We start from the raw sequence: 15281 nt of genomic DNA on the forward strand, positions 1-15281 counted from the left end.
GAGAGGGATGGAAGGAGGGTGAGACAGATCAGAGAGAGCAAGAGAAGGAGAAAGGGAAGGGAGAGAGATAGAGAAGGAAAGGGAGAAGAGAAGAAGGAAGGAAGGAAGGAAGGAAGGAAGGAAGGAAGGAAGGAAGGAAGGAAGGAAGGAAAGAGAGTGAGACAGAGAAGAGAGAGCATGAGAAGAAGAAAGGGAAGGGTGAGATAGAGAAGGAAAGGGAGAAGAGAAGAAGGAAGGAAGGAAGGAAGGAAGAAAGGAAGGAAGGAAGGAAGGAAGGAAGGAAGGAAGGAAGGAAGGGAGGAAGGAAGGAAGGGAGGGAGGAAGGAGAGAGACAGATGGGAGGAGAGTGAGACATAGAAGAGAGAGTGAGAGAAGGAGAAAGGGAAGGGAGAGAGTTGGAGAAGGAAAGAAAGAATTGGAAGAGAAGAGAGAAGGGAAAAATTGAAGGAGAGAGAAAGAGAAGGAAGGAAGGAAGGAAGGAAGGAAGGAAGGAAGGAAGGAAGGAAGGAAGGAAGGAAGGAAGGAAGGAAGGAAGGAAGGAAGGAAGGAAGGAAGGAAGGAAAAAAAAGAGAGGGAAGGGAGGAAGGTGAAGCAGAGAAGGAGGAAGAGAAAGGGAAAGAAGAGAGAGAGAGAATGGTGAGATAGATAAGGAGAGGGAGGAAGAGAATGTGGAAGAAAATAGTGAAAGGAGAAAGAAGAAGTAAATGAAGAAGAAATGAGAGAAAAGAGAGGAGAGGAAGAGAGATAAAGAGAAAAAAAGGAAGGAGAGAGAGATAGCAAAGGAAGGAGAAGGAAGGGAGGAGGGTGAGATAGAGAGTGAAGAACAAGGGAAAGGAAAGGGAGAGGAAGTTAGAGAAGAAGATAGAATGAGAGAAAGGGAGAAAGAAAGAGCATGAAGGAAGAAAGGACAGAGATAAAGAAGGTGAGAGCAATAAAGAGTTAGATGGGAAAAAAGAGATGTAGGAAGAAAAAGTAGAAAGAGAAGGGGTGAGTGAAAGAAAATGTGGGAGAAATAAGGAAGGAGGAAGAGAGGAAAAGAAGGAGGTAAAGAGAGAAGACATGTCTAGAAAGAGAGAAGGAAGTAAGGGGAAGATAGAGAAGGAAGGAGAGGCAGAAAGAAAAAGAGCAAGAGAGGAAGAGAGAGGGGAAAATAACAGCGGTATAGAAAGAGTAAGGTAGAAGGATAGCAAACAGAACAGACTGTGGGGAAATGAGAGAAAGTGAGAAAGGCTTAAAAAGGAATAACAAGATAAGAGGAGAAAGGGAGAGGTAATCCGAGAGAGAACAACAGAGAGATGGGAAAATAGACAGACAGTGGTGAAGGGAGACAGACAGGTAATGGAGAGATAACGTGGAGATGAAAGGAAAAGAGTGACAGAGAGATGCTGAGGAGGGAGGAAAACAGGAGGAGATAACAAGTCAGAGAGATGGAGGAAAGAAAGAATGAGAAGAGGCGAAAAGAGGAGGGAAAGCACAAAGTCCTCATGAGGCCTGCTGTACTGCCCGAGTACTAAGCAAAGATGGACGCCACATCACAGACTAGTCAGTCCCAGGCCGGACTCCAGTGATAGGAGAAGAAACTTCACATTATCATGGATGAAGAATGAAAGAACACAATAGAATGAGAGGAGATCCTACAACATGGAATATTGTACTGGTCATAGTCCTGGAGACAGATAGACCGATAGACCGATAGATAGATAGATAGATAGATAGATAGATAGATAGATAGAAGATAGATAGATAGATAGATAGATAATGTATAGATAGATAAATAGATAGGAGATAGATAGATAGATGATAGATAGGAGATAGATAGATAGATAGATAGATAGATAGATAGATAGATAGATAGATATGAGATAGATAAGATAGACAGACAGATAGATAATGGATAGATAATAGATAGGAGATAGATAGATAGATAGATAGATAGATAGATAGATAGATAGATAATGACAAAAATTAGAGGGAGTATCAAAGACAGATCTAAGAAAAGAGAAGTGGATGGATAGCTAGAGAATGATTTATAGAAAGATAAAGGGATGGGATGAGATACAGGAAAGGAGAGAGAAATATCTACAGGGACTGACATATAGAAATAGGGAACACACACACTTCCATACACACACACTTCCACACTCACACACTGAGTGTAACTTTCCCTGGCTCCTCTCTCCAGGCCGGGCTCGCCATTAGAGGGCGCTGCACCCCCTTGTATTTCTCCCGTGCAGTGTCCGGGGTGGAGAGAGGCGGCAGAAGGCAGGGCTGCAGAGTGAGGAGTGTGCTGTGCCCCCAGAGGCCGCACCGGGGGGGGGGCGCAGTGACTTACCAGCCTGCAGGTGCTGCTGCCTCCTCACCCAACCAACTGTCTGCTAATATTAGCTCCCCTGGCCTCGGCCATTGTAATGGGATCTTTGCTGCACAGATTAGTCCTATCTCCTGCAGTTGGTGGAAAAAAAAAAACCCTGTAGTGAGAGAGTGCGAGGAGCAGTGCCCGGCCAGTGCCCAGGAATCCGGCGGCATACTTCTATGTCTCCTGCCCTCTGCCATGGCCAGGGACACACTAGGCGGCACAAGAAGGAAATATCGCCTACTCAGTTTCATTCAGCTGTGCCAAAAAATGTGCTAAATGAGAGTCCGCCAACTTGGAGGGCACGGTGCCAGGGCTGTGTGCAATAAACTGGCCCTATAGAAGTTCATTATCTCTGAAAAAAGAGACCGCCTACGTTGTCTAATACTCCAGACAGGGCTGAGACTGTCCCCATAGGTAGTAACAAGAGTGCCAGGCCCCCCCCCCCCCCCCCGGGGGGTTGCAGGTTGCCCTCCTCTCTAACAACTTCCATGCCCTCCTGCCTTGGCACCAATGCACACAGATCTGGTTTGTTTGCAATAAATAATGTCACCTGATTGACTGTGAATTTGTTTAAAAAAAAAAAAAATAATTCCCCACCCCCAAAACAGAGAGAGAGACACACACACACACTCATACACACACACTGGAGACCGCCCACCGCAGACAGCTAAGACCCCCTTATAGATTTAAAGAGAGACTGCATAGCCTGACGTTCATTCAATAGAGAGATCACACTAGTACTAGCACAGCTGCACTCACTGGCTCTGGACTGAGGATGATAAATCGCCAGGGCTTGCTGGGACTTCTAGTGACTATGTCTCTGTGTCATTTCATGGAAGATCACACTGTCCAGGGTAAGCACCTCCAAATCCTCTTCTTCTTCTACTCTCACTTTTCACCATTATTTTTTTTTTTTCTTCCTTCTGGTTTGGGGATTTGGGACTTGTTACAGGACAGGACACCTCTGGTCCCTGCTTGTACAAACCCCATACAAAAAACTTTAGAAAGTGGATATTCTGCAACGGAGGGGGAAAAAAAAAAAAAAAAGTTTCTTTCCAGGAGTTTGGTCGCAGTCTTTTGGGCTGTGAAGGTAGCCGCTTAAAGGGATATACACCTGGATGGAGGAAAAAAAAAAAAAGTATAACAATAGGAAGAATTAGAAGGTAGATGGGGCGGACAACAGCAGCGATGGGGTTAATAAATGTAACGTGGATGGTTTGTGATCATGGAACCCTGGTCCAGTAAGGAGGATTGGTCCTACGGTTTATTTATGGACTTGGGTGCAGTTATATTTAGTATATAGTATGTTTTATTTTTTATATATATTTATTTTTATTATATATTTTTTTATTATTATTTATTTATTTTATAGATAGATAGATAGATAGATAGATAGATATTTGTCTATTTATTCTAACTATATATACTATTGCAATTATCTATGTTACATTAGATATGATCTCTATTGTTCCCTGTTATCAGCCACTCCAGGCAATAGACAGACAGGCTGTAGAGTTCAGTGATTTTCTTGTTATGTCATATAGCCATGATGTGAGGACCTTCACCTACGTATATATTCATATAGGTGACTGATAGATCAATGTACAACTTCTACAAGCTGACAACTGGTGCTGTGTTGCAGAGAGGTGAGCGTCAGCTCCCATGTATTTGTATACCCTTTACTATACTTGTAAGCTTTTGCATTGTAGTCCAGTAGAGAGGTGAGCGTCTGCTAAGTCCTAGTTTTATACCTTTTATTTTACCTTTATGTTTTTGTATTGTAGTCCAGTAGAGAGGTGAGCGTTACCTCCCTTGTACTTGTGTATACCTTTTATTATACCTTTGAGCTTTTGTATTTTAGTGTCTGCTAGGTTATAGTTGTACATTACCTTTACATTTTTTGTACTGTATAGTCCAGTGGAGAGGTGAGCGTCCGCTTAGTTGTAGTTTTATACTTTTTATGTTACCTTTCCATTTTTGTATTGTAGTCCAGCAGAGAGGTGAGTGTTTGCTAGGTCATAGTTTTACATTACCTTTACGTGTTTGTACTGTAGTCCAGCAGAGAGGTGAGCGTCCACCTAGTTGTAGTTTTACCATTTTTATGTTACCTTTACGTTTTTGTATTGTAGTCTGGGGGAGAGGTGAGCGTCCGCTTAGTTGTGGTTTTATACTTTTTATGCTACCTTTACCTTTTAGCAGTGTAGTTCAGCAGAGAGGTTGCACTTTTATACATTGTATGTGACATTTCCGTTTTTGTATTGTAGTCTGGGAGAGAGGTGAGCATGCTCTTAGTTGTACTTTTATACTTTTTATGTTACATGTACATTGTAGTCTGGGAGAGAGGTGAGCATTCACTTAGTTTACGTTTTTGTATAGTACTTTGGGAGAGAGGTGAGCATTCGTTTAGTTGTACTTTTATATTTTTTATGCTACATTTATGTTTTTGTATTATAGTCTGGGAGAGAGGTGAGCGTTCGCTTACTTGTACTTTTATACTGTTTAGGTTAGCGTTACGTTTTTGCATTATAGTTCAGCAGAGAGGTAGTTGTAGTTTGATACCTTTTATATCACCTTCAAGCTTCCTTCTTGTAGCCTAGCAGAGAGGTGAGCATTCGCTTAGTTCTACTTTTATACCTTTTCTGTTACATTTACGTTTTTCCATCTTAGTCCAGGAGAGAGGTGAGCATTAGCTTAGTTGTACTTCTATCCTTTTTAGGTTAGCTCTAGGTTTTTGCATTGTAGTTCAGCAGAGAGGTGAGCATTCACTTAGTTCCAGTTTATGTTACTTTTTAAGCTGTGTTATTTTTGTAAGGGATCCAGCTTAAATCGGATATTTCGAAAGAATGTGCAAATGTACTGAAGCCCACTCAGATTGCAACATAATGGCACAAAATGGAATTGAATCACTTTTAGGATGAACGCACTCGATGCTGTAATAAATGCAGGAAGAATGCTGTTTATATGGGGGGAATCGTGTGGGATCTGCCGTGCAGAGCTTTGGCTTGCCTCTCAAGGGGTTAACCCGCGCACTGCGCTGTGTGTCTGGGGGATAGGCTGGTGTTACTACTGCGGGTTATGAAACAGGACAAAATAAAAGTAAACAGTCTAGTGGAAGTAGTGCAGAGCACACGTGTTTTGTCTGGGTCACTGCTAAGTGACACTGATATGGCTGGGGCGCTATGTCTTGCAGCTGGGAACTGTTGGCTTCAGCAATCCAAGAATGGACGGTGCCAGGTTCTCTACAGGACTGAACTGAGCAAAGAGGAATGCTGCAAAACTGGCAGACTGGGCACCTCCTGGACTGAGGAAGACGTACCCAACAGCACGCTATTCAAGTGGATGATATTCAACGGAGGGGCACCGCACTGCATACCCTGCAAAGGTAGGGCACTATCATTATGTCTAGACATGGAATATTATCACAGCATGTTAGTAGTGGGTTAATATATAACGGTAGTGTCTATGGACATTATGTGACTATAGAGTGGGAGGGCGCGGGGTGGCGGGAGGGGGGGGGGGTCTGTTTCCCATAGATCACACCACAGCCATTAGGGATAAGTTCTACAAGCTGTTCTGTATTTGACGCGCATACCCTCATACATACATACCTGAGATCCTTTAGTCTGGGGTTGCAGATTGTGGCCACCTAGAGTTGATTATTAAGTGTTAGTTTTCACGGGGGGATTTATTAAAGCAGCGAAGGGGACATCTGCACTCAATTTCCAAGCAGATTTCTGGAAGAACTTGTGCTCCCTCTGTAGATCATGTGCACTGGTGGAGTTCTTTCCTGCACTACATTTCTGGGTTTCATAAAACTTTTTGGATTGTCCTTTTTGCATGTAGTATTGAGCTTAAGAGATACTTTCTATACCTTTGTATTACTTGTCCAATAATACGCGATGACCGTGAACTCATAGTCATGTTTATCTGCAAACAGAAACCTGTGAAAACGTGGACTGCGGACCCGGGAAAAAATGCAAAATGAATAAGAAAAATAAGCCAAGGTGTGTTTGTGCCCCGGATTGTTCCAACATCACCTGGAAGGGCCCTGTGTGTGGGCTGGATGGCAAAACGTACAAAGATGAATGCGCTCTACTCAAAGCCAAATGTAAAGGGGTCCCGGAACTGGATGTGCAGTACCAAGGCAAATGCAAAAGTACGTCCCAGATGTTACTAAGTAATGTATGAACTAAAGATGAGCGGGTCATGAACCCCTCTCTATAGTGACGCAACCACGGTCGGTGGAGCACATTTTGACGGCTCTGTCCCTGTCTTTATTTTAGAGACGTGCAGAGATGTCCTCTGTCCGGGAACCTCTACGTGTGTGGTGGACCAAACCAATAACGCCTACTGTGTGACGTGTCATCGGCACTGCCCGGAGCCTACATCCCCGGAACAATATCTATGCGGAAACGATGGGATTACGTATGCCAGCGCTTGTCACCTGCGGAAAGCCACCTGCCTCTTGGGCAGGTCTATTGGTTTGGCGTATGAAGGAAAATGCATAAGTAAGTATAAGGCTAATAATATTAATCATAGACTCCTAATATCATATACCAAATTGTCCAGAAAAAAGTTATATTTTATCTAAAAGCATCAACACATTCCCATGGGTGTACCTGATATTGCAACTCAGTTCCGTTCACTTGAATGGGGATGACCTGCAATACCAAACACAACCTGTACACCACAGTGGCGCTGTTTAGGCACTTATTTTTCTACTTTACTTCCGAAACATTAAGTAGACGACATATACTCTACTATATAAACCATAGTCACCCCCGTAGCTTGTAATATCGGGGTGTCTTATTGTGCCCAGGTTAAACCGTTTTTAATAAAGAAGGACAACTTTATTAGTTATAAAAATCAATGGCCTCTTAGAGGGATAGTACAGAGTCATCATGACTATGTATAAGGTGGGGGGGGGGGGGTTTGCGGGTTTCGCTGACAGCCATAGACATGTATGTATTATTTGCCTCGGGAGAGATTACTGACATGTGATTCCTATTTGCAGAGGCCAAGTCGTGTGAAGACATAAAGTGCAGCGTTGGCAAGAAGTGCCTGTGGGACAGCAGAGTGGGCAGGGGGCGCTGCGCAGTGTGCGAAGATTACTGCCCGGACAGCAAGTCTGATGAAGCGGTTTGCGCCAGTGATAACACCACCTACCCCAGCGAGTGTGCCATGAAGCAGGCCGCCTGCTCATTGGGTGTACTTTTGGAAGTCAAACACACCGGATCTTGCAACTGTAAGTGACTTACCGCAAACAAAACAAAATCCAAACTAAGATTTCGAAAGGCAACCCCTCCGTAATGAAGACTAGAGCGAATTGGATACCGGCACAATGGCGAGCCACTTATCGTGCTCCATTACTAAGCAGACGATTATTGCCTCTTGTGCAGGAAAAGCTATACATTACTACAGTATTTACCAGGGGTTGCCTGAGAATATCTTTTTTTTTTTCCCCCTTCTATTTTTCTAATTTCGCTTCTATGTGCTTCGCTGAATGCTTCATTAACGCTTTGAGTGATCTAACTCCATGAGATTCACCGGTTGATCCGGTCCCTGTCTTTGCGCAGCGGCCGCTACTAACTCTGAGGACACGAGCAGTACACCTAGAACACGAGCGCTTTTTGTCTGATTACAGGAACCTGCAATAAAAGCCTGATCCATTGGGTTCTTCAGAACTTTCTGCAGTTAAGACTTCATAGATATAATTTAAAAAAAGATAAAAAAGTATTAATTAAAAGTTGATGCCGAAACGCATCGCTGCAAGTCACATACAATGCAACGCTGTTTTATGGCTGTTCAGAGAGCAAACAGACAAACAAACAAAAAAAAAAAACAATCATGCACTGAGCTTCTGCGCTGTTGTTGTCCTTATTTAAACAACAGCTCCCCTATATTCCCCTATATAGCCATTAATGAAGATCCTGAGGATGAAGAGGAGGAGGAAGACCCCGACTACAGCTTCCCATTATCTTCATCCCACTGGTAAAACTGTTGGAACAGCCTTTGGCAAAGGAGTGATGTCCATACTGTATATAGGTGTATGCTTATTTATTTTGAGGAAGAAAAAAAAAGTATACATATAGTTGAGTCTGGTAGACATTTATTTATACTGTGTCATGTTTTATAATTTATACATAAAATGTCTGGTTTTTTTTGTTTTTTTGTTTTTTTTTGTTTTTTTTGACTGTACACCTTGTTTTGAAGAAATATATTCGTCAAAGGGAGAGCAGTGTTATTTATTGTGAGAAACCTTTGCTTGTAAAGTTCGGCTTTTTTTCGTGTAAGTCCATTCCTTATAACTGACCATTACTGTCCACTCCATACACTGATGTTATAGAGAAAGTGTCGGCAGGGCCGGGTTATAGGTAGGACGCGCACGCCTTGGGCGTATTCACCGCTCAATTCTGAGACCGTCCCGTCTGGCGGAGACTCTCTTTCGAAGTCTAAGGGAGTCACTGTTTCTCCATAACTCCCCTAGACTTCAGAGAGGGGGTCAGATGGGGTCCCAGAAAAGGAGTCAAAATCATTGGCCGCCAACCTTAATCCAGTCCTGAGTGTTGGCAAGGTTCTGCAGCCCGTGGCTTGGTAAATTCCAAGCCATTGACGAAGCCCTGGTCTACAGAACCGAGCCGCGTCCTGTTTTAGCTATTCTTTGATTTTCCTCACATTTGCATGTCGGTTCCAGTATGTTTATTTATTGGATTTTTATCTTTAGTCCTGTACATACATCCTTTGGGTTTTGTTTACAAGGAATCTTGACTGACCAAAAGAAGCTGCAATCAATAGATCAACCCCCGAGGTTCATGGTAATCCGGTTGTAAGAGCCATTACGGTGACAACCGTGAGGACTCTATGGGAACTCCTCCCGTGATCCATGAACCCGTACCAAAAATATCAGTGTTGTTTGGTTTGGTTGTAACCATATCAGAGCTTTATCAGTCCAAGTTTCTTGCTTTTTTTTTTTGTTTTGTTGTTTCACAATACATTTCTTTGTTTCTGCTTCAATTTTATATTTTCGAAACATGGCAAGTTAAATATAAATTCATTTAAATATATAGTTTTGTACTTTTTTACCATGTAAATGTGCAATGTATATAAAAGTTATAAAGTGTATTTGTAAATAAATTATGGTTGAACAATAAAATGGAAATTTCCTATGTAGCTCTGGAATCTGTGTGGATTTGGTTTTATAGAGTAGTTACCATAGGAAGGGTAAAAGTCATTAAATCTATAGCAAATATATATATATATATATATATATATATATATATATATATATATATATATCTATATACTGTATATATATCCCCAATTGGGAGTAAGGTATCCCCAGCTATTTGCTCATGTCTCCGAGTATACAGATCAATTCCGTTTGCCTCGTCTCTCCCCATCCCTCCTCCCCGAGTCTTCTTCATCCTCCGTCTGGCACTCTGCAACTTCCAATCTTATCAAGTTATCTCAACCACCCTTAAAAGTGAGAAATACAAAGAGCTAGACGTTCCTAATTGCCCGTCCAAAATTAAAAGCGAAACCCAATTAATGCCGGAGCTGATGGCAGAAAAGCCAAAAAAAGAGGGAGAGAGAAAAACACTTGTTATTTGTAGAAAGGGCGCCTTATTAATAGTCACATTTACATCAACGCACTTTTTAAAGAGAATTTGTCACAGGGTCACGACTTTGTTTAATATAAGGCCCCCCCTTCCCCGTGACTCATGAGCAATGGCGTAACTAAAGTCTTGTGGGCCCTGGTGCGATCTTTTGTCCGGTGCCCCCCTATCTTATCCCTATAGTGAATTCGTGATAGTGATGGTTATGAATGCTAAGTAGAGATGAGCGAACACTGTTCGGATCAGCCGATCCGAACAGCACGCACCCATAGAAATTAATGGAAGCACCTGTGACACTGACTTTGCCGGGGCCGGCGGGCGTCACAGGTGCTTCCATTCATTTCTATGGGAGCGTGCTGTTCGGATCGGCTGATCCGAACAGTGTTCGCTCATCTCTAGTGCTAAGGAGTTTAATCCACCTTAGTGTGGTTAGGGGAATCTGTGGGTCTCCTTGGTTGGAAAGCTGTAATCTCAATACTGTGCCAGTTCATATTGGCCCCTTAAGGATCCTGGGCCCCCGGTGTGACTGCACCCCCTCAAGTTACGCCCCTGCTCATGTGCATCTGCTCCTGTAGCAGGTACTGGCCCGATTCTGGAAATATGGACCTAAGGGTATGTTCACATGGCGGAATTTTGAACAAACTGTAATATTAAAATTTTTCTGTCACGGAATTTGCAAATTCCACACCATCCAGTTAGAATTTTTCTTCCTCCTATTGACTTCAATGAGCTATCTGGTGGAATTTCCCTGAGGATTGAGCATGAGGCTTATTTTTCTGCGGTGAAATGAGTGAGCCAATCTAGAGCTGATTTTAAGGTAGAATCCAGTGGAAGCTGTACTTACATAGTCTAAGGCACGGTTCGCTTGGGGACCCCCTGAACGGAAACCTATACGCATAAAAAAGCGGTTACCTAAGGAAACCCGCGGACCCCATAGACTGTAATGGGGTCCGTGTGGTTTTCGCATGAAAAACGCAGAGAGCAAAATTCCAGACGTGACCCGGACCTTAGAGTATGTTGACATGGTTGAATATGGTGATGAATTTGAGGCGTATTCTGCCACAAAATCAGCTCTAAATTCCACCAGAAACCAGCCACCATTGATTTCAATGCTGAATTTTTCCTCTAGATGATTTTTTCAGCTAGTGGATAAATAAGAATTAGGTTTGATCCTAAGGGTGCATTCACACTGAGTAAACGCTAGCTTATTCTGAACGTAAAACACGTTCAGAATAAGCGGCGTCTAAAGCAGCTCCATTCATTTCTATGGGAGCGGGGATACGAGCGCTCCCCATAGAAATGAATGGGCTGCTTCTTTCACTCCGTGCAGTCCCATTGAAGTGAATGGGGAGTGCCGGCGTGTACGGCAATCTCTGCTCATGCCGGAGCGTACACGTCGGCACTCCCCATTCACTTCAATGGGACTGCACGGAGTGAAAGAAGCAGCCCATTCATTTCTATGGGGAGCGCTCGTATCCCCGCTCCCATAGAAATGAATGGAGCTGCTTTAGACGCCGCTTATTCTGAACGTGTTTTACGTTCAGAATAAGCTAGCGTTTACTCAGTGTGAATGCACCCTAAGTGGACTTAAGAAAAATTCCTTACAGTGTACCTTATGCCATAGAGAAATTTTTGTCGGTAGGGTTGGGTGCTATTAACTACTAACATGAAGGTGCGCTGATGCTCTTATGAGCCCCCTTATGTGGGCCCTTTCACGTATAGCTCAAAACTAATACATATGGGGTCATCTAGAATTTGGAAGATTTCCAAAACTTTAAGTATACTTTCTATAGTAACCCCTTTGCACTTTGCGGTACTACAGATTCTTGTTGTATTACATATAAAGCGTCTTTGAGACGACCACCTAAAATTGCATCTAGGTGGTCCTTTAGAGAGGTGGTCTTCTCAAACAAGGTAGAAAGTATGGAAAATTGAAAAAGCTATCACAGAATATGTGGTCTGGGTAACTAGGTGGTCTTCTCAAAGAGGTTTCTCGGAATATGGGTCCATATAATAACACTACTGTATGAGACTTTAGTCTTGTGGAGTCACCTTCTCTATAAGATGCTATTGTATATTATGGCGGCGTTGACCTTTAAAGGGGATGTACCAGGATAAGATCAACATAGCTCCTTTCTTTCAGGATTTTCCATGGATTGTGTCTGGTATTTCAGCTCAGCTCCATTCACTTCAATACAACTCATCTGCAATACCAGACACAACCTATAGACAGATGTGGTGCTGTTAGTAGAGAAAAAAGGCGCATTCGGCAGATACTGGTACAACCCCTTTAAGAATGGCGGAATATTGAGTGCAATAAAGGAATAATAAAACAAACCAGTGCACTTCCTGTACTAGATGAGTATTTTTTAGTAATACATAAAATGGTCTCATTCCTCTTGCTGACAATCTGACCCATTATATCTTATGGCCCAATACACACATGGGGGGTTGTAGCCTAGGGGCAAAACTCAAGACAGGTTCTGTTCTGGTCTGCTTTGCAACCCATGATCAATAATGAGATCTACAGTATAGGGTTCATCGAGGACACACAGATATGGCCCATGTGCCGCCCATGCCACTTTCCCACGGGTCTGATCATGTACCTTATGGTAAATACGACACACACAAGAAGTTGTAAGAGATGTCTTTTCACTTAACCCTGAACATACATTTTGTAAGTGCCCCCCATGTAATTTAATTGCCGTATAACTAGCCCCCTCATAAGACCCCTGCACCCCCAACCACCTCAAAACCCCCTCCAAACAATACTCACCTAACCATGTCTGCAAAGACCTTCAGGCTTTGGCTGTAATGAAGTTGGTGGCTCGGCACTCATTGCGCTTCCCTGCCGAAGGCTGAATAATGGCGCTCGGACCTGTTAGCCTGTTGCCCCCGCAACCAGAGAGTCCATTGCAACTGCACCGTTGACCCTATGGTTAAAGCAGCCCTAATCATATACAGTTAGGGCCAGAAATATTTGGACAGTGACACAAGTTTTGTTATTTTAGCTGTTTACTAAAACATGTTCAGAAATACAATTATATATATAATATGGGCTGAAAGTGCACACTCCCAGCTGCAATATGAGAGTTTCCACATCCAAATCAGAGAAAGGGTTTAGGAATCATAGCTCTGTAATGCATAGCCTCCTCTTTTTCAAGGGACCAAAAGTAATTGGACAATGGACTCTAAGGGCTGCAATTAACTCTGAAGGCATCTCCCTCGTAAACCTGTAATCAATGAAGTAGTTAAAAGGTCTGGGGTTGATTCCAGGTGTGTGGTTTTGCATTTGGAAGCTGTTGCTGTGACCAGACAACATGCGGTCAAATGAACTCTCAATTGAGGTGAAGCAGAACATCCAGAGGCTGAAAAAAAAGAAAAAATCCATCAGAGAGATAGCAGACATGCTTGGAGTAGCAAAATCAAGTCGGGTACATTCTAAGAAAAAAAGGAATTGACTGGTGAGCTTGGGAACTCAAAAAGGCCTGGGCGTCCACGGATGACAACAGTGGTGGATGATCGCCGCATACTTTCTTTGGTCAAGAAGAACCTGTTCACATCAACTGAAGTCCAGAACACTCTCAGTGAAGTAGGTGTATCTGTCTCTAAGTCAACAGTAAAGAGAACACTCCATGAAAGTAAATACAAAGGGTTCACATCTAGATGCAAACCATTCATCAATTCCAAAAATAGACAGGCCAGTTAAATTTGCTGAAAAACACCTCAAGAAGCCAGCTCAGTTCTGGAAAAGTATTCTATGGACGGATGAGACAAAGATCAACCTGTACCAGAATGATGGGAAGAAAAAAGTTTGGAGAAGAAAGGGAACGGCACATGATCCAAGGCACACCACATCCTCTGTAAAACATGGTGGAGGCAACGTGATGGCATGGGCATGCATGGCTTTCAATGGCACTGGGTCACTTGTGTTTATTGATGACATAACAGCAGACAACAGTAGCCGGATGAATTCTGAAGTGTACCGGGATATACTTTCAGCCCAGATTCAGCCAAATGCTGCCAAGTTGATCGGACGGCGCTTCATAGTACAGATGGACAATGACCCCAAGCATACAGCCAAAGCTACCCAGGAGTTCATGAGTGCAAAAAAGTGGAACATTCTGCAATGGCCAAGTCAATCACCAGATCTTAACCCAATTGAGCATGCATTTCACTTGCTCAAATCCAGACTTAAGGCGGAAAGACCCACAAACAAGCAAGACCTGAAGGCTGCGGCTGTAAAGGCCTGGCAAAGCATTAAGAAGGAGGAAACCGAGCGTTTGGTGATGTCCATGGGTTCCAGACTTAAGGCAGTGATTGCCTCCAAAGGATTCGCAACAAAATATTGAAAAAAAAAATATTTTGTTTGGGTTATGTTTATTTGTCCAATTACTTTTGAGCTCCTAAAATGTGGAGTGTTTGTAAAGAAATGTGTACGATTCCTACATTTTCTATCAGATATTTTTGTTCAACCCTTCAAATTAAACGTTACAATCTGCACTTGAATTCTGTTGTAGAGGTTTCATTTCAAAACCAATGTGGTGGCATGCAGAGCCCAACTCGCGAAAATTGTGTCTGTCCAAATATTTCTGGCCCTAACTGTATATATCATTGTAAATACGGGCCCCAGTACTAATATATATATATATATATATATATATATATATATATATATATATATATATATATATCATTGTTAGTACAGGTCCCGGTACTATCATATAGATATATCATTGTAAATACGGGCCCCAGTACTAATATATATAAATATATATATACCGTATATATATATACCGTATATATATATATATATATATATATATATATATATGGTATATATATATATATATATATATATATATATATATATATATATATATATATATACATATATCATTGTTAGTACAGGCCCCAGTACTATCATATAGGTATATCATTGTTAACGCAGGCCTTGGTACTACCATATAGGTGTATCATTGTTAGTACAGGCCTTGGTACTACCATATAGGTATATCATCGTTAGTACAGGCCTTGGTACTACCATATAGGTGTATCATTGTTAGTACAGGCCCTGGTACTACCATATAGGTATATCATTGTTAGTACAGGCCCCGGCACTACCATATAGGTGTATCATTGTTAACGCAGGCCTTGGTACTACCATATAGGTGTATCATTGTTAGTACAGACCTTGGTACTACCATATAGGTGTATCATTGTTAGTACAGGCCTTGGTACTACCATATAGGTATATCATTGTTAGTACAGGCCCTGGCACTACCATATAGGTGTATCATTGTTAGTAC

At 42.3% G+C, this 15281-nt stretch overlaps 1 protein-coding gene across 2 annotated transcripts; it reads left to right on the forward strand.

The window, feature by feature from the left end:
• The first annotated feature begins 3090 nt into the window (after positions 1–3090).
• FST (follistatin) lies at positions 3091–9487 on the forward strand. Of its 2 annotated transcripts, none has more exons than XM_075269486.1 (6): positions 3091–3210; positions 5547–5738; positions 6294–6512; positions 6640–6864; positions 7371–7601; positions 8001–9487. In XM_075269486.1, coding segments are annotated over exons 1-6 (948 nt in total). In that variant the 5' UTR covers positions 3091–3131; the 3' UTR covers positions 8003–9487. The 2 variants fall into 2 exon arrangements, with proteins under 2 accessions (XP_075125587.1, XP_075125581.1); XM_075269480.1 differs by having other exon boundaries at positions 8272–9487.
• Positions 9488–15281: the final 5794 nt, after the last annotated feature.

Source organism: Leptodactylus fuscus, chromosome 1 (genome assembly GCF_031893055.1).
Source record: "Leptodactylus fuscus isolate aLepFus1 chromosome 1, aLepFus1.hap2, whole genome shotgun sequence".
NCBI lineage: Eukaryota > Metazoa > Chordata > Amphibia > Anura > Leptodactylidae > Leptodactylus > Leptodactylus fuscus.